The sequence below is a fragment of the Pseudoliparis swirei genome, chromosome 23 (genome assembly GCF_029220125.1).
Source record: "Pseudoliparis swirei isolate HS2019 ecotype Mariana Trench chromosome 23, NWPU_hadal_v1, whole genome shotgun sequence".
In the NCBI taxonomy this organism is placed as follows: Eukaryota; Metazoa; Chordata; class Actinopteri; order Perciformes; family Liparidae; genus Pseudoliparis; species Pseudoliparis swirei.
Window position 1 is genome coordinate 17,913,584 of NC_079410.1, and position 21,959 is coordinate 17,935,542.

General features: G+C 45.9%; 1 protein-coding gene across 2 annotated transcripts; it reads right to left on the reverse strand.

Annotated features, from left to right (window-relative positions):
* Nucleotides 1-702: 702 nt before the first annotated feature.
* LOC130188329 (phosphomannomutase 1) lies at nt 703-8,785 on the reverse strand. Of its 2 annotated transcripts, none has more exons than XM_056406631.1 (8): nt 8,374-8,785; nt 7,563-7,680; nt 6,458-6,534; nt 6,002-6,093; nt 5,557-5,656; nt 5,061-5,136; nt 2,443-2,528; nt 703-1,946 (listed from the first exon to the last, which is right to left on the reverse strand). In XM_056406631.1, exons 1-8 carry the CDS (start codon nt 8,455-8,457, stop codon nt 1,824-1,826), a joined length of 756 nt encoding a protein of 251 aa, XP_056262606.1. In that variant the 5' UTR covers nt 8,458-8,785; the 3' UTR covers nt 703-1,823. The 2 variants fall into 2 exon arrangements, with proteins under 2 accessions (XP_056262606.1, XP_056262605.1); XM_056406630.1 differs by having other exon boundaries at nt 2,443-2,558; nt 8,374-8,781.
* Between the last annotated feature and the right edge of the window lie 13,174 nt (nt 8,786-21,959).

Below are 21,959 nucleotides of genomic sequence, written 5' to 3' on the forward strand. Positions count from 1 at the left end.
AGGCACAACAAAAGATTAAGCATTTGTGATGTCACTTCCTGCCTCTTTTCTACTTCTCCAGAAGTCCGTGATGGTGTCCGAGGAAGAACTTGAAAAAGTTTGCCGAAACATGCCTTTTGTGTTCTTCCTGCCTTATCAGTCGATACAATATTTAGTGTTATACATTTCTCCATTTTTTACATTTTCTACCGTGTATTATTACTGAGCCTCAAACAGCTTTTACAGCAGGGTTGAAAAAACAAAACAAAAAAATACCAAAATAAAATATAATTCAATAAGCAATATTGGTTGACGAAGTTCAGTCTTTGATGCTGAATATTTGAAGTACAACTTATCTAGTTATTGGTAGAATACGTTCACGTGTCTGATGGTACCGAGTCCCCCTAAAACCTAATGTCAGGCACCGCTGATTTACATTAAAAGATAAATTAATGTTAGGACAATAGATTAATTTGTGTACAAAGAGCCAAAAGTTGAATTGTATTTTATCGTCAAAGCATCCGGTGTGATATGAACGTTTCTGGCGTCTCCCAGTGGAGACACGTAAAGACACAGAGGCAAACGAGGACTTCACAATAATCTGCAGAATTGTATTAAAGTGCAAAGTTTATGATGTTGTGAGTGAGTTACATATAACAGGAACACTTGAGGTCTCAGCTCAGTTTGGGCCAACTGGACAAAGAACACTTGAGAAGTCGGTGGTACGATATCAAAAAGGTTTTATTACGATTAATTAGCAAATTTACTTTTTTTAATCCATAAATGATAGAAAAACAACAAGAACAATCTTTAATCAGTTAGTGAGGCATTAAAATATCATCTGCAGTGCATAGAAGACTACATGTGTAGTCTTTGTAGTTGGAGCAGTGTTTACAGTCAGCATTTATAAACAATTTATCCTATTTACAACAACTTTTTTCCTGAACCGTGACAGAACATTGACCCATCGTGGAAAAACCAAAGTCTCAGTGTTCACACATTTTAAAGTTACTTAAAAAAAAAAAAAAACTTGAGGCATCTGTTAAAAGCGACGTGAATCTGGAAGAGATTAGCAATAAGCATCAATCAATACATTCACCTAGAGCGCAGGCCACGACGCAGCTCGTACAAATATTTGACATAAAAAAAAAAACCTCGACAAAAGGTTTGCAGTGACTCAGTCACAGCAGCTTAATTCACTGTTAAAGTCAGTAATGTTCAGTTTTCAAAACGAAAAAAAAAAGACACTTGAAATTTAAGGGATGACGAAGAACATAAACACATCACATATTAAAACACCTGGAATGATTCATATATCCCCGACTGCAGAGGAAGAAATACCCACGGCACTTCATTTTCAACGAGTAAATGTTCCTTCTCCGTCACTTTGGTCGCCCTCTTCCCCCTTAGTGGTCAACAGGACGACAGCACACCAACGATCGGTATGAACATATAACGACAGTAGTGCAAAACATACTTCTGCGCGCTTTAAAAAATCTGTAGTGATAATTTATAACACTGCTGAATATTGCAGAATCTCTCTTAAGTTTTTGAGCTAGTTTCACGCCTCATGCTACACGTTGCAGTGCTGCCACACGGACGCTTACACACACACACTTCCTCCGTTTCCGTCCCTTTAAGACAAAACCCACAAAAAAGCAAATGGATTTATTGCACGCGTTTAGTAAAAATGACCCTTAATCCAGAGTCATCCCATTAGTGACATGGAGGTGATCAGCATTACCTTTCAGCAGTTGTAATCTGGGATGGAGCTGCTCGTTGTTGTACCAGAAAAGACCCGCACGGGGGGAAAGGGGTCGAGGGGGGGTGGGGGTGGGGGGGCATCAGGGCTCATGTGGTGAGGTGTCAAAGAAAAGCTCCCGACAGAACCGGACCGTGTCCTCCGGAGAGAAGACCGTGAAACCGATGGTCCGTGGGTCGTTGAAAATTTCGTAGTCATTTCCGCCCTGAAAAAGGAAATCAAAAGATTATGAACCATTATTAACAATCTCTCAGCCCAGTCCCACACCTGGAAATATTAGCTTTAACCTCCGAGCCAGCGAGAGCCATCGAGACCTGGAGGCGTCAGAATCAGAGGAATTTGACTCGGTGAAAGGTGCATCACAATAATCATAGAATAAAACAATACACATAACTACGGTGAACTACAAACAGACCGCGTGTCCCAGCAACACAGTCGGCTCATCTTTGGGATCTTTACAGGAAAGACGTTGTTGTGCATAAATAAATACATATTTGTGAAATGAATTCTCAGAAGAGTGGAAGTGGTTATTAGCAGCAGATTAATCCCCGTGGTTTTAGAATAGAGGTATTCAACAATCAATGTAATCTTTGATTGTCCACATATCGTCGGCCATGCCGTGTATGAACACTGTAACTGGTAAACAGCTTCCACACCGCCGCACGCAGCCCTCCGGTAAACACTTCCCAGGATGAACTTACATCCGACGTCTCGTTGCCAAAGAAATAGATTTGGTCGAGGCCTTCGCGGTCCAGCAGCTCCAAACACAGCCTCTTGTCCCAGCCCTCTGGAAACACGTCAAAGCTGATGAGACCACCTACAAACACACACACACGTTATAATGATCAAATCATACGCATTGTGATCATTGAATAAACATCTTTAACAATATGATGCAGTTGAGAGGATAAAAGAAACATTCTGATATCAGTGAACAGGCATTTGCCAATTCTTTGAGGAAAGGAGTAGACGAAGAAGAGTAGACGAAGAAGAGTTCACGTCGCGTTTACGACACAATTCATGTGAACCAGTGCTCTCAACATGTCCGTGAAGACTTTCCCTTTCACATTCTTCCACCCGTTTACACTCAACACGTGTGGCACACACACGGTTTACCGCCTGAGACACTTGTCAGACCTGTTTGTTAACAGGTGGCAGAGAGAGAGAGAGAGAGAGACCCCCCCACATGTCTGTGTGTCCATCATTGACCAAACAATGACAATCATTTTCTATATTCGAGGAATCCAGAGACGACAGTGACGGGCGTGATAGCGTGTAGATAAGGAAACAGATTGCGACGTGAGTTTTGCAACACGCTCTCGTTGCAGCTCGTTGTTCTTCACATTTTAAAAGGTCACAGAACATGTTAACCAAAGAACGGAAACATTTCTTAAGCACTGGCAAAAGTGGTGCAACTATGTCACCGATAAATGGCCTGACTGTATTTCTTTACTCTATAGAAAATGATTTCTCCCTGCTATATTTTAAAGTTTTGTTACTATGGTATTGTTTTTGTTACTTTATTTGCATATGTGTTTATTTTTTTGTTTTTCACTTCTCTTTATACAAAGAATCTGAAAAATGTCAATATGTGTATGTGAGATTCTGAACACTAATAAAATATAAAAAAAATAAAATAAAAGGTCACAGAAAACGTTCCCTCGTTGCTCGGCTGCCAGTCGAATGATCCGCCGCCCGGGACGTGGAGCCAAGACGTCTCCCTCAGAGCTCTACGCTGCACTTCCCCTTCAGTCTTCCCCCCATGAATACCATTCACGGCCTCGTCTCGGCTTAAGAGTTGAAATAGTCAATAACAAAGGCCAAAGCTGAGGAGCCTCTGGCCAATCAGAGGGCTGCATCACTCACCCACCCTCCACACGCCTCCATCCTAAACACCTTCAACCCCACAACACAAACACCTCAGTGGGCAACTCACTGTGCGTCTCTAAGCTGATTAAATGTTCATGCAACACCTAAATAATATTTACAATAAAGACTTGAAATGATGAAGGCACTTGCCAATGAGAAGGTAGTATAATATGTAAACCATACTTTGGCGTTTCATTTTTAACCTCTTAAGATGTCCTTATACTTGTATTTTCTTCTTTTGGACCATAACACTGACTATGAGGAAGGTCTTTGGTAGATAATAAAATAATAACAGATCAGCCGTGCAGAAGCAGAAAGACACAGGATCTCAAACTCAAAATGAACAAACCGTTCCTCAATCTGCGCCAGAGAAAACAAAGTGACCAGTAAGACATCTGCAAATAACAAAAACATCTCTGCCTCATCAAGAGTCGGTGACCTACATCATCCTGCTGCATTAAGTCAAACTTGAAGAACAGGATGAGGTGCTGGTTAACAGATTTGAGGTAACACCTTTGTTTGCCCGTATTGTGAAACTCCTTCTGGCGTCATCAACTGAGGCGCACGCCTCGCAGAGCACGTAAGCAAACATCCATTAACCGATTAACCTCACTGTGTCGCCATAGAGAGAGAGAGAGAGAGAGAGAGAGCGAGACACAGAGAGACAGAGACGGAGACAGAGAGAGAGACAGAGAGACAGAACTGTGTGTATGATGGGTAACAGAGGCCTCCACCGTGAAGCACAAGGTCCTCCACACAGCACCGGCAGTCCGGAGGGAGAAGAGACAAACAGATGTGTGTACAACTAGTTTTTCATTAAACTGCACCGTCATCAGGAAGACAGCGAGACCCAGAAAGATCAGACTCCAAGAACACAAACAGAGACGCTGCAAACTCCAGTACGTTAAGGTCACGTGACGTCCAAACATGCTACACAAGGGCAAAGTCAGATTCTCATGGAACATTGTCATCTGTAGTTTTGACCCCCTCCATTTGAGGGTGATATCAGGGTTCAAAAGGTTAACTACAACACATAGGATGCACTGATATGACACAGATTCTCACATTCTTCCAACACAGAGATGCAGCGCTCTCTTCATGCCAAATCTAAAGTCTGCGTGCCTCCCTGGACATTTTTTTTTACAGGCTGCGTTACAATCGATTCAGCCCTGAACCGGTGGCACAAAATAAATGTAAAAATTATGTGCGAGTATGTGATCAGACTCATTTATGCGTTTGCAATAAAGAGTCACTGTCTGCTGGGGCTCGGGGCAGCAGGGAGGCCAACAGACAGATGGACACTGGCTCTTTTCTCTTACGGCTCTCCGGTGCTGCTGCAGATGAGACACAACTGCCATTCCCCGAATGTAATTCTAGAACCGTCAGAATTAGAATACGTGGGTTAAATATGACAGGATGCATGTTTACTGCAAGATTTCGACTCCCGCACCTTTAGTGAACTGCAGTCCCTTTCCAGCAAACTCCTCTTTCAGGGCAGTGACAAATTTCTCCCTGATCTTCTCTCTCTGTGGAGTAAAGGGACAAACGGTCAGAAACGGCCGACAGGTACAAACCGTGTGCGTCTGCACTTATAACCATTACCTGCTCCGTTGCACAGATGTTAAATGTGTGCAGTTTACCATCTTGTTTCACATAGTCTGAGTGTATATATATATATATATACACACCATGCATAGATGTTAGCGGGTAGCTGGAGGGTTAACCCCCAGCTATGTGAGCCATCAATGTGCAGCCTGTTGGGAGGTCCTGAAAGCTCGACATTGTTCCACCTCCTTCTGTGAATCTCAGTGCAGCTTGTTAAATTTGGCTACTGTGCATTTTTAATTAAGTTCTAGCAGGTTTCAATCTCAATGCAAATCAGGCGAATTTTTAACCCAGTAATGTGACGCTGGTCCCCATTAATGCTCCAGTGGCAATTCTCTCACCTTGTCGATCTCAGAGAACTCAATCCGCTCCTCCGCCGTGCAGCTCCGGCCAACGGGGGAAATGTTGATCATTCCATTCCTGAACTCGATGAAAGTTCCTCTGCCGGGCAACAAAAAACAAAACAAAAAAAAAGTCACGCTGCTTGTTTAGTGGACTTGAGTGAGGCTGAAACTTGCATTTGGCTTCAAATAATACAAAGTGCCTCTCCCCATCGGAGGAAGAAGAAAAAACACTAATAATACTGTTTTAGCTTTATTACTGCTCAGAGATAACAATGAGGCAGCTTTGTTCCTGCTTCAACTGGTCAGGGCGGATGAATAATAGTTACCAGAAATACCAGGAATGCAGGTCAAAGGCGTGTGTGTGTGCGTGTGTGTGTGTGTTAACCTGCTGGAGCACATAACTTGTGGCCTGACTGTTTCTTAAGCTCACTCAAAGTCTGACCTTTTCTTTGGCAGCTTGATGAGCCCCATGTAGCCGAGGCAGAAGTTGATGAGGTCCTGCAGCAGCTCCTCTCCGATCTGGTTCTGTATCGCCTAGCAGGACGAAGATGCACTTTATTCACAAAAAAACACCTGGCGGGCTGTGCTCTGTCCGATTGTTGCGACAGGTGGCTGAAACTGATCGCAGCGTTGTGTGCGCCCTGAGGACCTGGCTCGTCAAGCTGTAGGGAAAGAGCTCATCTCGGTAGATTCCTCGTCGTATGAGATCTGACATACAATGATTCTTTTTCCCTTTACTTTCCACTCTCCAGCTATAGTCGTCTACTAATCACAACCCGGCTAATGCATTACATCATCCGTCTTACGTCTTTGTGGGTAAACATACGTTTCACACAATCATGTCTTCCTGGCTGGTACTGTGACTGAGAATGAAACATGGGACTGATTGTTCACTTACATACTTTGAGAGGAGCTTCCCGTCTTTGTATTGCACGGTGCCGTTCTCAGCAAAGACATAGTCGAACTTTCTGATCACTGCAAGAGAGGAGACGGATGGATCAGGGCTAAATGTGCTCGTCTGGTTCTTTAAGACACTCAACCGAATCAACAATGGCTCTTCCACCAAGGCCTGCAGATGGAAGAATGGAACAGCCTGCTATTTTTACCTGGTAGCAGATTACAGAGGCTGGAAGAGCCCAGTGTAATCTCTCTGACCTTCCCATTCCCTGCAGCCTGTAGCTGCCCTGCAAATACCTTGTTTCACTTTACCTTCATAACACAGCAACACTGCATAAAAAGGCATGTAGAAGATGATTGTAAAATGACTTCTGGATTGTGTAAAAAAAAATATTCCTCTAACTGGGTTAAAAAAGTAATAAAAGTGTAATCGTAATCAACATTTTGTTTCAGATACATTATACTGGAGCAGCAACAACGAGACCTGCTGCAAATGTGTGCATCACAATGTATACAAATTATCAATCTTTACACATGCGTGGCAAGGTGAGGAAACCACATGGCACAACATCTGCTTTTCAGCCGTACCGTAATATTTACAAGTTTCACCCCGTCCACGAAACCACATGTTAACTCAGCTGGGAAGTTGCTGGCTCAGCAGCGTGAGGGCCAGTGTGCCCGCGAGGCAGGTCTGTGGGTCATAGGTTAATAGTAAACCTGTTAACCTGTGTTTGGATGTTAGAAAATGTTTAATATATTAAATGTGTTAAACTGTGGCTCCCAAGGTGATGTACAACCACGATGAGTTGAAATGCAACAGTTAGTCATCAAGAGACAATTGTTAGCTCGGCCTCCTGCCTTGCGACATAGATAAAGGAAGAAAGGGGTGTTCAGGCTTGTGTTATCATGCTTTTCTAATAGTGGGTCTTTTAAAAGCATGTCGTTTTACCCAATAAAGCTACACGATGGCCTAAATCCAACATTATTCCCAAGCACCGTGCTCTCAGCTCCACTCTCTGTGGACTGGAGTCCAATTAGGCAGAAGGTACATCAAGTGTCGGGTCGTGTGACCCAGCTGTGTACATGACAGGAAGAGGACTGCTCACCGTCATCCCCCTCCCCGAGCTGCTCAGCTATCTTGGAGTAGTCGGACCCTCCAACGATGCCGATCTTCACTTTCCTCCGCAGGGTCTGGAAAAACTCATCCAACTGGGGCTCGATTTTCTGCAGATTACAGAAAAGATTCACTGTATTAAATTTTTACATTACATGTCATTTAGCAGACGCTTTTATCCAAAGCGACTTACAAAAAGTACACTGCACATTATCGCTTTGTTTACTGGTATAGAGCTCTCATAAAAACAAAACACACACATGCATGAACCATCATTAAATAGACAAATCTGTGTTGCTGAAGCATCAACACAGAACAGAGAACAATGGACAACATTGCAGAATTTTCCTTTGTGGTGTCATCATTTGATACAGATTTCCAATCATTTGAGTTTAGCACACGAAAGAAAAACTAAAGTTATGTAACACACACATTGTTAAGCAAAAAGCATCACTAATAAAAGATATGTTTTATCCTTTAGCCCATAGAGAATTTTCTTAATGACAAAAACACCTCAAAACTACAGAAAAGAGGCATTTAGGCCAGTTTTCCTTGAGGGAATCTAAAGTATTTTCATAAATAAAACACTCCAATTAAAGCCCAGGCGAGGTGACAGTATCAGGCCGTTTGTGTGCTTTGACAGAAGTAGACCACCGGACGTCAGGTGGAAGACATGTCCTCTCACAAACTGTCTCACACCCTGGACACACACTATGAAGGCAGAAGGTCTGCAGAGAAGGAGGGAGACTTTACAAAATCTTATGGTAACCAATGACCCCTCCAGCCGGGGTGGGAGCGCTCACCTCTCTCGGTGCTGTCAAAGTGCCGTCCACATCGAACAGGCACAGGATGGTTCGGTCGGAGGAGAAGACGTTGGGTTCCTCCATTTCTTCTTCTTTATTCCGAGTGTTCCTTCTTTACAAGCTGCGCGTGTCACCGGTCCGCGCTCGTGCAAACAAACACGCAACAACACAAATTCACGTGGAGGAGAAAAAAAATCATCAAAGTATCCTGGAGCCAGTTGACATATCCAAATAAATAGGGTTTGAAGATGGAAATGACAGAAATGAAATCTTCTCGCGCAACTTCTTCTCGTTTAGCTTCTTCCCCGCGTCTCCAGCCCCGCTGTCACGGCTCGGCTCGGATCAGCCCGGTTGATCTGGAACCGTCAAGCTTAACAAACACCGCTCGTTGTACGTGTCGTGTATCTTTTGTACCGCTGTGTGCCACACACCTGGCAGCCAATCACAGCCAGGCTGGCTTGACGTAAACAAGTGGGCGGGGCGTTTGAGTCCAGAGCAAGCTGACCTTTCACCTCCAAGAGAAAGAGGGGAACAGAAACAGACAGGAAACAACTGACAGTCGCATAAACGGTGGAGTAGAGTAGGAAGTTATTTATCAATGAAGAAACGCCAGAGGGACTTAATACTCATGAATAATCTGTGTATTGACAACCAGTTGTAAATAAACACATCTAAAGGATGGGGCAACATAAGGATGATTGTAACTGGTTTGAAAAAACCTGTTGATTGAGTTATATAAGTAAAATAATAATAATTAGAAAATAATATATATATATATAATTTTCTAATTATTACTAGTTAGGATCAGCTGTGGAGGTGTGTGGGGGAGTGGCTCAGGGAACAGGTGCCGGGAAGAGGCCTAATTGGCCTCAGATGTGGGGAATCAGGTTAATTGTGGGTAGTGTAACAGGTCTTGACCATCAGAATTCAGTGCACTGAAAGTACCCGGATGGTGCACTGCAAACGGGCAACAAATGCAGTGTAAAACGATGGACACTACTCGCCCTAAACGGCCGCCATCTTGGCGACGTAGCGGAAGAGGAGGAGCCCTTTCGCCAGCTTTTCATTTTATTTCTAAAACAATGGCGGACGAGATGGCTACGGTAGCACAAGCGGTAGACCACGGAGGCTCCTGCCGCGATTGTGGAGGTATCGCAGTTTCCACATGGGGTGGAGAAAGGGGTAAACAAGGGACAAAAAGAGGGCAAGCAGTGCATTCATTTTGTCAGTTTAAGTTTCGCGGGTATCGCAAGCAGATTTGCATATGTCACTCCCGGCTTAATTTCGCTGGTGCAGTGAACAGATTTGCGTCCGTCACTTCCGCCAAGTGGTTAACGTAAGTGTTCCATTTGATACAGCACTTATCAGCCACGGAGTGCACTACAGATGTCAGTGCACTGTATTGCAGTGTACTTCGTAAAGTGTCCGGTCGTAGACACAGCCTTGGTGTAACGTTTGGCAGGATACTTTATTTCTAGCTCTGCTCTGCCAGTCTCACCCCCCCCATCTCCCTTGAAGCAGAGAGGCAATTAACCTGATTCCCCACACCTGAGGCCAATTAGGCCTCTTCCTGGCACCTGTTCCCTGAGCCACTCCCCCACACACCTCCACAGCTGATCCTAACTACACCCAGCCACCACAATGAGAAACACATTAAATTAAAGTGTTTTCTTATGCTTCAAAGAAAATGCTATACCACAAAGGTAAAGTTGTTTTACATTCAGCAGACGAGAGTTTTTATGGTTTTATTTTGAAAGTCCACCAGTTACGATCTCTTCAGGCTCAGACAACATGAACCCTCGCCTGGATTTGATTTCTCTCTATGCAGCTACTTTGCTGCATAGAGACATGCTGCTGCACAATGAGGCTTCAACTGACACAACACTCACTGATATCAACACTGATGCTGACTTTGAGGGTAAACAGGGTGACAAAGGAACACCTTAGATCAGAAAGAAGTACTGCATTAAGTGACACGTGTAAAGTACCTATAGCTGTGACGAACATAGATATTATTCAGAGGTGGAAGACACTAATGAGCTAATCTGATGTCTAGATAAAGTCTTACGGGTCAAGATGCACCAAGCTAGCCCAACTGCTTTAATTTAAACAAATAAGAAAAAGATACACCATCTCTTTCCCTGCCTTTCTCTCTGTAGCCATGGGCCCTCCTCTTGTTCTGTGAGCCAGCTCAAACACCCTGCTGCAGTGTAACCATTTGCAGAGCTGTGTATGTACAACAGAGTTTTTAAAACACACTCAGAATGGATCTATCAGACCGTGTGGAGACGTCTAAATTAAATTAGATGACATAATATATAACATGACTATATTAGATGAGGTTCGATAGATGTGTTAGGAATATATCATGTACATCTGATTTGATTAGATTCAATTAGGTTGGAAATCAAAAAAAATAGATGATGCTTTATTGAATACATTAGAATAAAGTAGATGGATTATAGTATATGAGATGAGACAATGGTGGTACTTGAGTCAATTCAATTGTGTCAGATCACCTTTCTGTTTGACTGGGCTCTGTTTCACGTCAAAGACAACAAAGACGTGCTAATCCTAATTCCCTCAGAGCATTGCAGACAGTTCAGAGTCTGACAGGTGCCTCACAGGTGCCAGCGGTAAAGCAACATACCGTGACGCACTGCGCTCCAGAGCTGTGCCTTTTTAAAACGGGTCCAACAGACTCACCCAGAACAAAAGGCTAAGTGGCATTTAGTAATAATTGAAATTTAAGCAACTCTCAAATGAATGAATCAAGTCTGCATCATGTTATTCTCTGTGCTCGGGTAAAACGGTCATTACAAAGGTTCACTGGTGGTGTCTTATGGGATGTTGGCAGCTTTTTGGAACCAACACATCCACAAGAGGGCAGAATGTCAGCGAGACGGAGGAGGTACACTGAAGAGTGTCATAGTGACTCATTGAGTTGCTGTCTATCAGGAAATTACCCAGAACTCCCAGTTAACAACTAACATTTTTCATTCTTGGAATTTAGAAACGACTTTGTTGCGTTGTCCTTGACATATGTATATGGACAAAACGACACACAGCTTGATTTAATTCTTTAATAACATATGTTGAAACACTTTTACACAGTTTTACAATAGGTGCTTAATACTGGCTCCATAAATCACTTGTATGACTTTATCTTTTCCGCGATTCACAGCAATCATAAATGAGGTTTTACAGAACATAGTTCGGTAGGGGAGACCACGCCCCTCATTCAGCCAATCATTCGAGCCGACGGTACTTAAACACGTCACACCTATTCACGCCCTCTTCGTCTCAGCGGCGACATCCCCACCAGCTACCGGGACACCGGTAACCCGCCGACCTTCTCCCTCTCTCTCACCCATCTAACCCCTCTACCTCCCTTACTTCTTACACCTCGACCGTCATCCCGTCCCCCTCGACCCCATCCCTACATCCCTCATCCCCACATCCCTTCCCCTCGACCCCCTTTCTCTTTCGCTAGAAGAGGCTTCGTTTCAGCGCCGACATACGGCGCTCTTCCAACCGGTCGAGATCCAGCCGCTCGAACGCGGGCCGTGATCGACCTCCATGCCGACGCTCCGCCGAGCGCTTTACTTCCCACCCCCCGGGTGGACAGTACGTAAGCCGAAAGACGCACTCGCCCAGCGCAACATTCCATGTAAACAAACCTGACAGGAAAACCAGACTATCAACGCCTGACGGACCGCCGGCGGAACACCACGGCACTTCCGGGTTCCCGGCGTCGCAACGACAGCAACGCCAAGGACGTCACTACTTCACTATTAACCCCTGCACATGCTTCCTTCCGCCTTCCCCTCCCCTCCCTCATCCACAACATGTACGTAATGATAACCATAATACCCTGCATGCAACCCTTCCTTCCACAGGTAGAGACACGTCGCGCATCGGACTAGCACAATCCTAAACTACTGGCCTGAAAGAAACGGTCCTCCTTAACCCGACACGGACGAGCAGCTGCGTTCTGAAGCCTCGTAATCTCCTCCTTCACTTCCCACGCCCGTCGCCAGCATCATCGGCTGCTTCGCCATCCACGATCCCGCGCCACAATTCATCCCGCCGGAGCTCCCGGAGCTCCGACCGCGCCCGCCACGCCCCCCACCACCTCATCTCACCATTCCATCGGCGTCTACAAATCCCTCTACGCGAGCGCACAGTCCCCCAACCGAAGACCGCAACCATCGAACCCAAAATCATCAGTCTAAGGAAAAAACAAAACTTTTCCAATACGTTTACGGACCGGCAAAGCCAACTCTCGATCTCCAGCGGAGCACTTCCGGGTATCCCTCCGCCGCGTCAGTCGCAGCTGCGATGACGTCACGACGCATCAGGGCGGAGAAACCCAGCCATTCTCACCAGGTCGTATCCCAGCCATCTTCACCAGGTCGTATCCCACCCCATTTCAAGCTGCCTCTGTACCAGAGACATTTCACCTCGCAATTTCTTGGCCAAACTTCACCGCCAACACATCCACACTGATCCCGTCACCACCAATGCTGACGCAGCCCTCGCAACCATTAATAATAATAATATCACATTTCATTTGGAGGCGCCTTTTAAGTCACCCAAGGTCACCTTACAATACAATAATACAGAATAAAAGACAAAAGCAGATCGAAACAAAATGAAAACAGAACATAAAAACAAGTCCAACAGCGGAGGCGCGGCAGCAACTTGCCAGCGGACCTTCCTCCTCAGGAAAAAAGTATATCTTACTTCCAGCCATGTCTTTCGCGTTTACGTTCACCGAATTGATTTAGACTCTGGATATGTCTCCGCTACGACAGGCCTCGAACAGCTCCTGAACGCCCGCCGACGCCGCTGCGCCCGTCCGCCTCGAACCAGGCTTGAGACGCTGCAGCTGCCGCCGCCACCAGAGGAGGAGGTCGTCGAGTGAAGTTCGCGCTGATCGCAAGGATGATGCCGGATAGGTCCGGGGAGGCTTCGGCCACCTCGATTCCCCCCCCCCGCTGCATTCCCCCTCACTCTCTGGAGGTACGGGGGCCGAGGTCAGCACAGCCATCGGTGGAGACGCCAGAGGAGCTCCCGAAATAGAGTCGTTCTCGTCGGAGACCGCAACGCGCTTTGCGTTGTTGCTGCTCCTGCAGCCGGTCAGACATGACCGCCCACTGCTCGGGCCCCTCTCGCTCCAAATGTTCCAACTTTCAGCACGCCGGAGCCATTCCGAGGCATACACGAACGGTCCAGCACCGTCGCAATCTATTCAGACACAGCTTCAAAACTTGACCAGTGACTCACTTTCGGTTCCTCGTGCAGGAAGACCAACTCATACGCACCAGCCTCCGACTCCCAACCGGACAGCCATCGCGGCTCCTCTACCTTCATGCCTCGACCACCACCCCTTACCCTACATCTCCTCCATCCTTCGACCTCGACTCATAATGACTCGATCCTCCTGCCCTTCATACCTCCACGCCGACCCTAATCTCTACATCCTTCCCCTCGACCTCTTTCTGTCCTCGTTGCTTCCTCGCTTTCTTGTACCGCGGTTACATCAGAACCCTGATCCCATTGGTCATCCTCTCCCAGTCGTACTCAAAATCGCGAGTAACTTCCTCCTTCCTCGCACCTCTCACTCTCTGGAGGTACGGGGCCGAGTCAGCACAGCCATCGGCGGATACGCCAGAGGAGCACCGAAATAGAGTTGTTTCGTCGGAGACCGCAAGGCGCTTGGCATTGTCGCTGCTCCTGCAGCCGGTCAGACATGGCGCCACCGCTCGGGCCTCCTCTCTCGCTCCAATGTTCCACCTGTCGGCACGCCGGAGCCATTCCGAGGCATACACGAACGGTCCAGCACCGTTGCAATCTATTCAAAAATAGCGTCGACATAACATCCGAGCCTTCCGTCCAAGGGGTCAAAACCTGACCACTGACTCACTTTCGGTTCCTCGTGCAGGAAGACCAACTCATACGCACCAGCCTCCGACTCCCGACCAGACAGCCATCGCGGCTCTTCTACCATCATGCCTCGACCACCACCCCATCCATTCACCCCTACCCGAATCTCTACATCCCTTCCCCCTCGACCCTCATCCTCACATCCTCTCATTCCTTTACCCCTACCCTAATCCCTACATCCCCCGACCCTAATCCCTACATCCCCCTACCCTAATCCCGACTACCTCTACCCTAATCCCCACATCCTTTTCAACCCTTCACCCTCTACCCTCTATCCTTCCATCACACCACCCGCACCCCATATCCCACCTGTATAAACTAATGTACACTACTAACCTCTCCTGATCCGGTCCTCGTTGCTTCGTTCGTTTCACAGGTTTCCTCGGACTGCGGTTGCATCCGAACCCTGACCCCACCGGTCATCCTCTCCCGGTCGCATTTGGAGTTTCATGCGGTGACCGTTACTCATCGGTCCAACTTCACATTGTTGTTCTCACCGTCCCCTGGTTCTTTGGGAGATTTCTTGGACGAGCTAGACGTCCTCCTATCGAACTTTGCGGAACACGGCCCCCCGCTCATCCTTCTGGGTGACTTTAACATCCAGACAGAGAAGTCATGTGATCTCTTACTCTTATTGTCTTCCTTTAACCTCTCACTCAGTCCCTCCCCTCCTACTCACAAAGCCGGCAACCACCTTGACTACATTTTCACAAGAAACTGCTCTACCTCTAACCTCACTGTGACTCCTCTCCATGTCTCTGACCACTTCTTCATCTCTTACTCTCTCTCGCTCTCTGGTACTGACAACCCACCCATATCTACAGACTCTGCACCTGCACGCCGCAACATTCGCACCCTCTGTCCCTCCTCTCTTGCCTCCTCTGTCCTATCTGCTCTCCCTCAACTGACTGCTTCTCACTCATGCATCCTAACTCTGCCGCAGAACCTCTCCTCTCTTCCCTGTCTTCATCTCTTGATTCTCTTTGTCCTTTTAAGACACGACCGGTTGAAATCCTCTCCGGCTCCGTGGTTGTCGGACTCGGTGCCTTGAGAGAGCCACCTCTGAAGCGGAAAGAAAATGGCGCAAATCGAATCAAGCGGAAGACTTGCTCTTCTATCAATCTCTCCTCTCCTCCTTCTCTTCCTCTATCTCTGCAGCCAAAAGCTCGTTCTACCTGACCAAAATTCAGTCTTCCTTCTCTAACCCCAAAAACTCTTCTCTATCTTTCCAACCTCCTTGATCCCCCTGTCCCCCTCCTCCTTCCACCCTTTTGCCGAGCCACTTTGTCGACTACTTTACAAACAAGATAGACGACATCCGCTCCTCCTTTACAAATCCATCTTCTATCACCTCACCAACACTAACTTCTTCATCCCCCTCTCTTTCCTCTTTCACCCCCTTGTCTCCCAATCAAGTTCTTAGCTTGGTGACCTCCGCCGACCACCTGCGCCCTTGACCCCGTCCCGTCTCCCATTCTCCAGGCTATTGCTCCTGACCTTCTGACCTTCCTCACCCATCTTATTAACAGCTCCCTCTCAACTGGCTGTTTCCCTAACTCTCTGAAGGAGGCGAGAGTCAACCCTCTCCTGAAGAAACCCACGCTCGACCTGTCTGAAGTCAGCAACTACAGACAGGTCTCTCTTCTTCCTTTTCTCTCCAAAACTCTGGAGCGAGTTATTTTGAGCCAAGTGTCCCCCTATCTCCACATTAACACCCTTCTTGACCCCCACCAGTCTGGTTCAAGGCCGGCCACTCGACAGAGACGGCCCTCCTTGCTGTCTCTGAGCAGCTTCACACTGCTAGAGCAGCCTCTCTCCTCTGTCCTTATCCTTCTCGACCTTTCTGCAGCATTTGACACGTGAACCACCAGATCCTGATCTCTTCTCTTCAGGACCTGGGGATCTCAGGCACTGCACTCGCTCTTTCTCTTCCTACCTTAAAGACCGCACCTACCGGGTAACTTGGAAGGATCTGTGTCTGATCCTTGTCCTCTCACTACTGGGGTTCCTCAAGGCTCCGTCCTGGGTCCCTCCTCTTCTCTCTGTACACAAATTCTCTCGGCTCTGTCATTCGTTCGCATGGCTTCTCCTACCATAGCTATGCTGATGACACCCAACTGATCTTCTCGTTTCCACCGTCCGAAACACGGGTGGCGGCACGAATCTCTGCCTGTCTGACTGACATCTCTCAGTGGATGTCTGCTCACCACCTGAAGATCAACCCTGACAAGACTGAGCTACTATTCCTTCCAGGAAAGGCTCCCCACCCACGACCTGACTATCACCTTCAACAGCTCTGTGTTGGCCCCTACCGGACTGCCAGGAACCTCGGGTGACACTCGACAGTCAACTCTCCTGACGGCCAACATCGCTGCGGCGACGCTGTTCCTGTAGGTACATGCTGCACAACATCAGGAGAATCGTCTCTTCTTCTCAGAAGGCGGCGAGTTCTGATCCAGGCTCTGGTCATTTCACGCCTCGACTACTGCAACTCCCTCCTGGCTGGTCTACCTGCTAAGGCCATCCGACCCTGCAGCTCATCCAGAATGCAGCAGCTCGACTGGTCTTCAGCCTCCCAAATTCACCCACACCGCTCCGCTCCACCGCTCTCTCCACTGGTTGGCGGTGGCTGCACGCATCCGCTACAAAACACTGGACCTGGCATACCGTGCTCTAGACAGATCGGGCCCGTCTACATCCGGGATATGGTCACACCGTACACCCGGCACGTTCGCTCCGCTCGGCAACAGCCAATCGACTTGTGCCTCCTGCACCTCGAGCTAATCACTCGAAATCCAGACTGTTTGCTGTCCTGGCTCCTCAGTGGTGGAACGAGCTCCCCACTGACATCAGGACAGCAGAAAGTCTCTACATCTTCCGTCGGGGACTGAAAACACACCTTTTCCGACTATATCTGGATTAAAACACAGATTAGCACTTCAGTGGCACTTAGATAGCACTTACTTATGGTACTTTTGTAGTTCGACTATGTTGAGGAAATGTTACTTCCTGTATTCTTGTTGTTCTTAGTTTGTACTCTAGGTTGAAATGCACTTATTGTAAGTCGCTTTGGATAAAAGCGTCTGCTAAATGACATGTAATGTAATGTAATGTAATAAATAAGTGATTGTGTCAGAAACACAAACCAATTTGACCTCTTTTTTTGGTTCAGTGCATACATATATGTCATGCATCTTTGCATATAAGATACCATTATATATTTGAATGTGTTTTATTATCCATGCTGATGGAACTTTTGCCATTCATGTCTGAGTTTTAGAGTTTCTTCAATGTCAAAATAACAAAAATTGGCGTCAATAAAGTCAGGTCGTTATTTATGTGCCTGATTTATTAGTAAGATGCCAATTGATATTGACAAATTGCATGAGGGAGGAGGCAGCTGAGGACAATTGTTGACTGATCATAAACAGACTAATCATTAGCCTCTAAAATAATGAGCATGCCTCTTTATCCCCATGTTTCCTAATCAGGGGTCTAATAGCTTTAACCTTTATTCTCGGCTTTATTCTGGCTTAGAAACAAGCGTTATTGTCAAAACATCGCAGGAATCCTTCAGTTAATCGGTGTCTCAACTCTCGACCACCTTAACCTGCCCCTTTGTCTCAGACTCATGTACTGAAGATGTCAATCTTTAAAGGGACAGATCACCCCAATATAAAAAAAAAACATGTGTCTAGTTTTAAAGATATTGTCTATAGGGATGTCTGGTATACCTCCAACAGCTGGGCATTGTAGTCTTTTAACAAGAATAAATAGTGTTCATTGTGGGGAGTATTTTTGGACACGGATTGTAAGCATCATCATCATCATCATCATCATCATCTTTCCTTGAACACAGATTTAATGTTTTTTGATAAATGTGTGCATGTCCAGGTACCCCAGTAGGGAAAGGAAGGGTAAAAGCTATACCCTATATATATATATCATTTTATTCCAGACTCTCTTCATGTGTACATGAATATATAATCCACGGTTTATAAAATGTGCTGATTTCCATACTGGGGTTAAGGCCCATGTTAACAACCAGATGTCGACTGTGGCAACTCGGGTACATCTGAAAGCAGAAGATAAAGAGAATACTCTGTATCTGCTTGTTCTGGGTTTATCACGCGTACCTTCAGTAATGCACTCAAATTCAAAAGGGCGTTGTTTTTATATTTTATCTGTGGAAACTTGCTGATCTTTGAAATACAGGTCACTGGGTTTAATAAATGTGTGAGTTTGTTTTGGGGTTGAGGAGGTGAGACACTCAGCAAGATAAATAAATAAGTATATATATTGATATAGTGTGTGCATGTGCGTGCGTGGCCTTCATGCTCACACACCTGTGTGGGTGCTCTGTGCGTTGAGCTGAAGGCCTCTGTTGAAACAGCGCTCTTATCTCCCTTCATGCGGAGGGCAAAAAAGTGCTCACTTGGACCCGTTTTTTTCCGACTAACAACAACAGCCGCTGTTAACAGCGTCCAGTTGCTATTAAACAGACAATAAAGCGAAGAGTCGTGTTCCTTTTAACACGTTCCCTTTTCCTGAGAGTAGGCCAGGATGCGTTGAGACGGAAAGCCTCTTCACATGAAGCAGTAATGGGTCTAAATGGCCGCGCACCCCAAGCCAACCGCGCTATTACGACGTCATACGTGTGTGTTTGTTTAGGACGTTTACGACCTTGTGAGGTGGCGGCCAGACAGGAAGCTGAGTGGTGATGAATTGTACTGTAAAGACATGAAGTTTGGAAATGTTGAGTCCGAATGTGTACGAGCATTGTTTGTTTTGTGTGGTAGAATCAGACAAGCGGAATAATGTTGTATGTTTTGGTGTGAATTGCAAAACGTATTTAAATAAATGAAAGTGCACACGGTATTATGATCTTCCACGTGTTGCTCGCCAGAGCTTTTAGAGAGATGAGGGAAAAAAGGCTCATTTCAATTCACTGACAGGAATGTCATGTAAATATGTTTTTTTCTTCTTCTGATTGATCATTTTTTTTAAATTCCCGTTATCACCGGTGAAGCAAAGAACATAACACAGTGTGAGAAAGACAATTCAATCATGGAGTGATAAAAGAGTCGGACACCAGCGAGATTTAGGACTGGCAATAGGACCACGGTGTGTTTGTAGAACATGTGACGAGGACAGACCCGCGAGTGAGACACACGGACACAAAGAAACCCGTAAAACACAGGTGTCAAACACAACACATTGTGTGCTGTTACAAATTATTCCATCCAAAAATCTGCGATTACATGTTGCATTTGTTTGATAACTTGATGAGTGTTAAGATGGATGTGTGAGCAACCTCTCTCCACCCACTGCACCTTAAATGTCCAAATATAGTCACTTGCACCTTTGGCTTTTGGTTTGATGTTTGTTTGGTTTGCTGTTTGCACTTGCTGTTTATATCTATTTGTACATTTCCACTGTTGAGCATATCTGCACTGCATTTTACATTTTGATTTATGGTAGCCTATAGGCTACTGCTTCTTTGCACATTTCGTTGCCCCAGTGCTTTTACTCTGTGCAATGGTAATAAAGCTGAATCTGAATCTGATCTGAGCAGCTCAATGTTTGTGTAGTTTGTGTCACACAAAAAAACATGCCAGCATGTGAGGCTGTATGAATACAATCACAGCATCAACACATCGCATTCACAATGGCGACGCTAACCAGCAGGCGTTACGTAAGTTCATGTTGATATTTGCTAAATAGCTCTGTACGGCTGAGGCTTAGAAATGTTGTAAACAGGTATTTAGTCATAAATCAAAGCACATGGACAAATGAAAATGTACATCATGGTGTAGAATATTTTGATCAAAATGCTTGGCGATACATCCAATAGTTGTTGAGACTCGTCACTCAACCACAGGTGTGTGAAGTCAGTCAAAAAGACCAGTGGGCTCCTCGAACGTTGTGCCAACCCTTCAAATAGATAGATACTTCTTAGAATAGTTGAGCGCCTCGACGGGCTGGTGGTGATCGGAAAATAATGCCGTTATCACGCTGTAATGTCATTATTAGCCCGAATGAACACATTAATGATGTGTTTAAACTAAGAGGACAGACTGTTTTTACTTGTGTTAGCCTGTATCTTCACCAGCAGGGGCAGTTTTGAACATACCAGAAACATATTTGATGCACCTGACTACAACTTTATGTCACGCCGACGTCACAGGTAGCGAGGTGCAGGAGCTCATGTGCAGAGGAATCGAGGAGTCAGTGTAGATTATCAAAAAGGCACTCTTTAATGAGGCAAACGTTACCACACAAAAAACAACAAAGTCCAAAAAGGGGCAGGCAGAGAATCGGGGTTCAGGGCAGATAGGCAGGCAGGCAGGCAGGCAGGCAGGCAGGCTCGAAAACAGGCAGGATCCACAATGGGAACATATACACAGGACGACGGGAAAAAAGACAACAATCCAGCAACAGACAAGGGAAAGAGTGGCACAATATATAGGAGGGGAAACAGGTGTACGACATGGAAACAGATGTATGACATGAGACATTAACGAGACGAGTGGCTGAAGGCAGGTGCAGGGAATGACACAATCAAGGAGATAGAGGAGACACAGAGAAGACACAGAGTACACACAGAACAGAACCTTACACTTTAGGGGCTAGAGAAACAAACACTACTGGTGCCACACTCACACTTTTCATTTGGTTTTGTAAGGATTAAAGCTGCTTTCCTCAAAATGTGGCGACACTGGTTTATGAGCAGTTTGGCCAAGACTTTTACTGGGATAATCCACCCTGCTTTTATAGCAGACAATATTTATCACCTCCACACAAGCCTTCGCTTTTATTGCCTTCCTGTGACCTTTGCCCCTCTCGCAAGCTTCCCCCCACCTCTCTTTCGAACAAAGAGTCTCTAGAACAAGCCAGAAACATATTAGTTCCACTGATCCCATTGTCTACGTTAATGGTTTTATTTGTTGTCACAGGTACAATTATGCTGCGGTTGTCAAATGAAGAACCGGCAAAGACTCTGCGGTTTCATTCTTACACTTACAGGTTACTATGGACTTATTAGTCACTAAAAAAATGAACAATTTGTAAATAATCTTTAAAGTTATTCAGATGGGAGATGTAATGTGCAGACAGGCCTTAACTTCATGTTTACACACAGGATGGTTTATGAGCTGAATAAGTTTCTCAGGGAGGTGTCAGTCCAGATGGAGTGTGGGAGTCTCTGCTGCCCTCCGTCTGAATGGTGCACCGACTGTCACTTGACTGTTGTTCATTAACGTGTGGAGGACAGGTAGACCAGACCACACCAAGGTGGAGGATTATTGATCTCAGGCTTGAGAGGAACAACTGGTGTGAAACCTGCGATAGATTCTATTGTATTGACTGAAGTGGTTTTGTGGAAGATCTCGAGACAAAGTGTTGTTCTTGTCTGGATGCTGGACAGTGAACTTCTGCCTTTCCACTGAAGAGTCAACCGTTCACTTTGGTTTCTGGACTTGTATCGTCAATCGAGAGGATCTGTTCAAGCGGACGAATGTAAGAACCTGCTGTCGGCCTCTGTTTGTCAGGACGGGGTTTTGTAGTTTTTGACATGTAGAAACTTTGGAAAAGACACAAACTTCGGAGGGAAACAGGAAAATCTGACGGAAAACAAC

Coding starts and splice junctions, on each gene's coding strand:
- LOC130188329 (XM_056406630.1), bottom strand. CDS start 8,457: ATGGAGGAACCCAACGTCTTCTCCTCCGACCGAACCATCCTGTGCCTG. Junction 5,137..5,556: donor AGTTCTCTGAGATCGACAAG/GTGAGAGAATTG, acceptor TTTACTCCACAG/AGAGAGAAGATCAGGGAGAA. Junction 1,947..2,442: donor TTGGCAACGAGACGTCGGAT/GTAAGTTCATCC, acceptor TTCCTTTTTCAG/GGCGGAAATGACTACGAAAT.